Source organism: Myotis davidii, unplaced genomic scaffold (assembly GCF_000327345.1).
Source record: "Myotis davidii unplaced genomic scaffold, ASM32734v1 scaffold18, whole genome shotgun sequence".
NCBI lineage: Eukaryota > Metazoa > Chordata > Mammalia > Chiroptera > Vespertilionidae > Myotis > Myotis davidii.
Genome location: NW_006292696.1, coordinates 791311 through 793909, shown reverse-complemented (window position 1 = coordinate 793909; position 2599 = coordinate 791311). Strand labels below are relative to the sequence as shown.

The 2599-nt window shown below is 40.6% G+C and overlaps 1 protein-coding gene across 1 annotated transcript in view; it reads right to left on the bottom strand.

Moving 5' to 3' along the window:
• The window catches only part of GRPEL2 (GrpE like 2, mitochondrial), a 12784-nt gene that overhangs the window by 4437 nt on the left and 5748 nt on the right, over positions 1–2599 (bottom strand). Inside the window, 2 exon segments of the mRNA XM_006766226.2 lie at positions 647–659; positions 703–856. Coding sequence (XP_006766289.1) covers positions 647–659; positions 703–856 — 167 coding nt within the window.

The window sequence follows — 2599 nt, the reverse complement described above, 5'->3', positions numbered from 1 at the left end:
GTTAATTAAAAAAAAAAAAAAGAAATTGTAGGAATCTTTTATCAGTTACTCCAAATGCCCAGTCAAAGCAGGAACCTACTCTTTATAGAAGCCCCGAAAGGCTGTCATTTAGCCTGCTAGCTTGAACATATCAACAGTTTTCAAGCTCATCTTGAGAAAAAGCTTTCTTTTTCACATTCAGCCAACATTATCACTGTCCAACTTTTGTTCACTGAATTGAACTCTAAGACAAACAAAAGTACATTTAAAAAAATGTGTCATCTATTTGAAGGCAGCTACTTTAGTCTCTTTAGTCTTTATCTCTTTCATTTTTATAATCCCCGTTTCCTTTAAATGCTGTCATAGAACATGCTTTCCAACCTCCTTACCATATGTTGGTCTTGCTTTGCAATTACTCTAATATCTATCTTCACCAAAGTGTTTTTGTCAACCCAATACTGGGAGCAGTATGCCAAATGTAGTATGATCAGCAGAGTATAATGATAAATAACCTGTCATTCAACAAATATTTATTGTCAATCACATGCCAGGCCTTGTACCTCCTCTGAAGCTACCAAAATATAAAATATCTAAATACTGTAACAAAATAGGGAATTGAAAGAGATTGCTATTCTTAGTCAGTGATAATTGACATAAAAAACTTTACTTGGATATTTAACCTGAGAGAGAATGTGAAGAGCACATTATATAAAATCTACTCACGGTTAAATCCTGGACTTCCTTCTCCAGTCTAACAGCTTTTAGCTTTAAGGCTCTTTCTGCAAGAGAGGGCCCAAGCTCATCAGGAGGCTCCTCAGAGCTGCAGTCCTCACCCGCAGTTCTCTGGGTGGCAGTGCTGAAAGGATGCAGGCAGCCCCTGAAGTAGGAGGGAGGCAGCGTGTAATGAAAAAATGCCATCGTAAACAGTCAACAGTTACAACGGAGTTCAGAGACTGGAAGTTTCCAGACTGAACTCAAGACAAGTGTTTTCAGTCACAGTACCAATATAAACAATTATAAAATGCTTACTAAGCTCTACAGACTGTTTTCAAGATTTTACTTAAATCATCTTTTCATTTCACAACAATGCATGAGATAAGTACTATGATCATTCCTATTGTACAGATGAGAAAACTGAGGCTCAGTGAGGCTTAAGACTTGTTTAGGATCACATAGCTAGTATTCTATGGAGCCAGGATACTGGCACCAGGCAGTAGAAATAGCCAGAAATGGGGACACAAAAATTATCGAAGAAACCAAGTTCTGATACTCAGAATCAGTGGGGGCATTTATCAGTTGGGGGAATTCAAAATACAAAGCCATAAAGCTGTTTCAATCCTTGATTTCATAGTTGGGGAAAATAAAGCCCAGTACAGGGGCTTTATCAAACTGAAGTTGGATCTAGAATTCTAAATCTTCTTGATTGTAAACTGTAAGGCTTTTAGAGAAGAGAACCTGTGCCGAATAAGAAAAATTCTGAGATGGTAACTCACCTATATGCAAAATCAAGTCAACTAAATATGCATAAAACACTATATGTTATGGACTGTGAATTATAAACAGGTGAGTAAGGAAGATCTTTGTATTTAATTATACGTATCACCTACAATTTTATACAGCTAAAATGTTTGCCATTGCGTTCAGTTTATAGAGGAGGAAATTTGGAGTCGGGGCTAGTTTGTAGATCTTGGATTGCAGCACCTCTGACCTTTTCTTCAATGAGGTTTCCAATACACCTCCTGGATCCTCGTCATTTGATGGTAAGTAAAATTATCAAGAAAATCAATCTGTGAGTACAAAAAAGCTCTTTAAAAATGGTTTACTCACATAAACTGGCACAGACTGAGGAGTGCTCATGGAGGCGACATCCGAGCAAAGGTTCAAAGAGGGTAAAGGAGTTTTGCTTCAAGGAAGGGACGAGGGAACGGCCAGTATAAGGTGTCGGCAAGACTTTCATATTCCCAGACTTTCCAGGTCAGGCCTGGAAACGGAAGTGTCAGATTATAGTATAAGGTGTCGGCAAGACTTTCATATTCCCAGACTTTCCAGGCCAGGCCTGACTCCACTGGTGTCAGATTATACACATGAAATAGCTTCTACCTCGTAAACCCCTAACAAACCATATTTATTCAATAGAGAGGAGGTGGCCGGACCTCAGGTCCTGGAGGAGAGGGGAGTGTGGCAATCCCTTCAGAACTGGAGTGGGGGTGCATTTGATCAGGAGGAGCCATTTTTCTCCTGGTCACTTCCCCACACCACAAACTGCCACAAGGACTTGGAAAAAGGCCCGAATGCAACCTCTCACCCAGGTGTTAGGGCGGGGTGCTTGCCGGGTCAGGTGTGTGAGGATTAAAAAGATGACAAATAGCTTTGCAGACAGTAAATTTTCGGATTCCCCCGCGGATTAATTTACATTTCAGAGGTCCAACCTGACCCACCCACATACTCAGCCATTTCCTTCATTCCGAGGAAGAAGTAGCCCACAGGGAGTTGTTCCTGAGAATAATTAACGTCGCTTCCTAATTACAAGCGCCGATTCTGGGGCCCCGAATGGTTTCCCGTCTGGAATAGTATTCCGAGAAGTTACTCAACTTTTCCAAACCTCAGCTTCCTCAGTTAA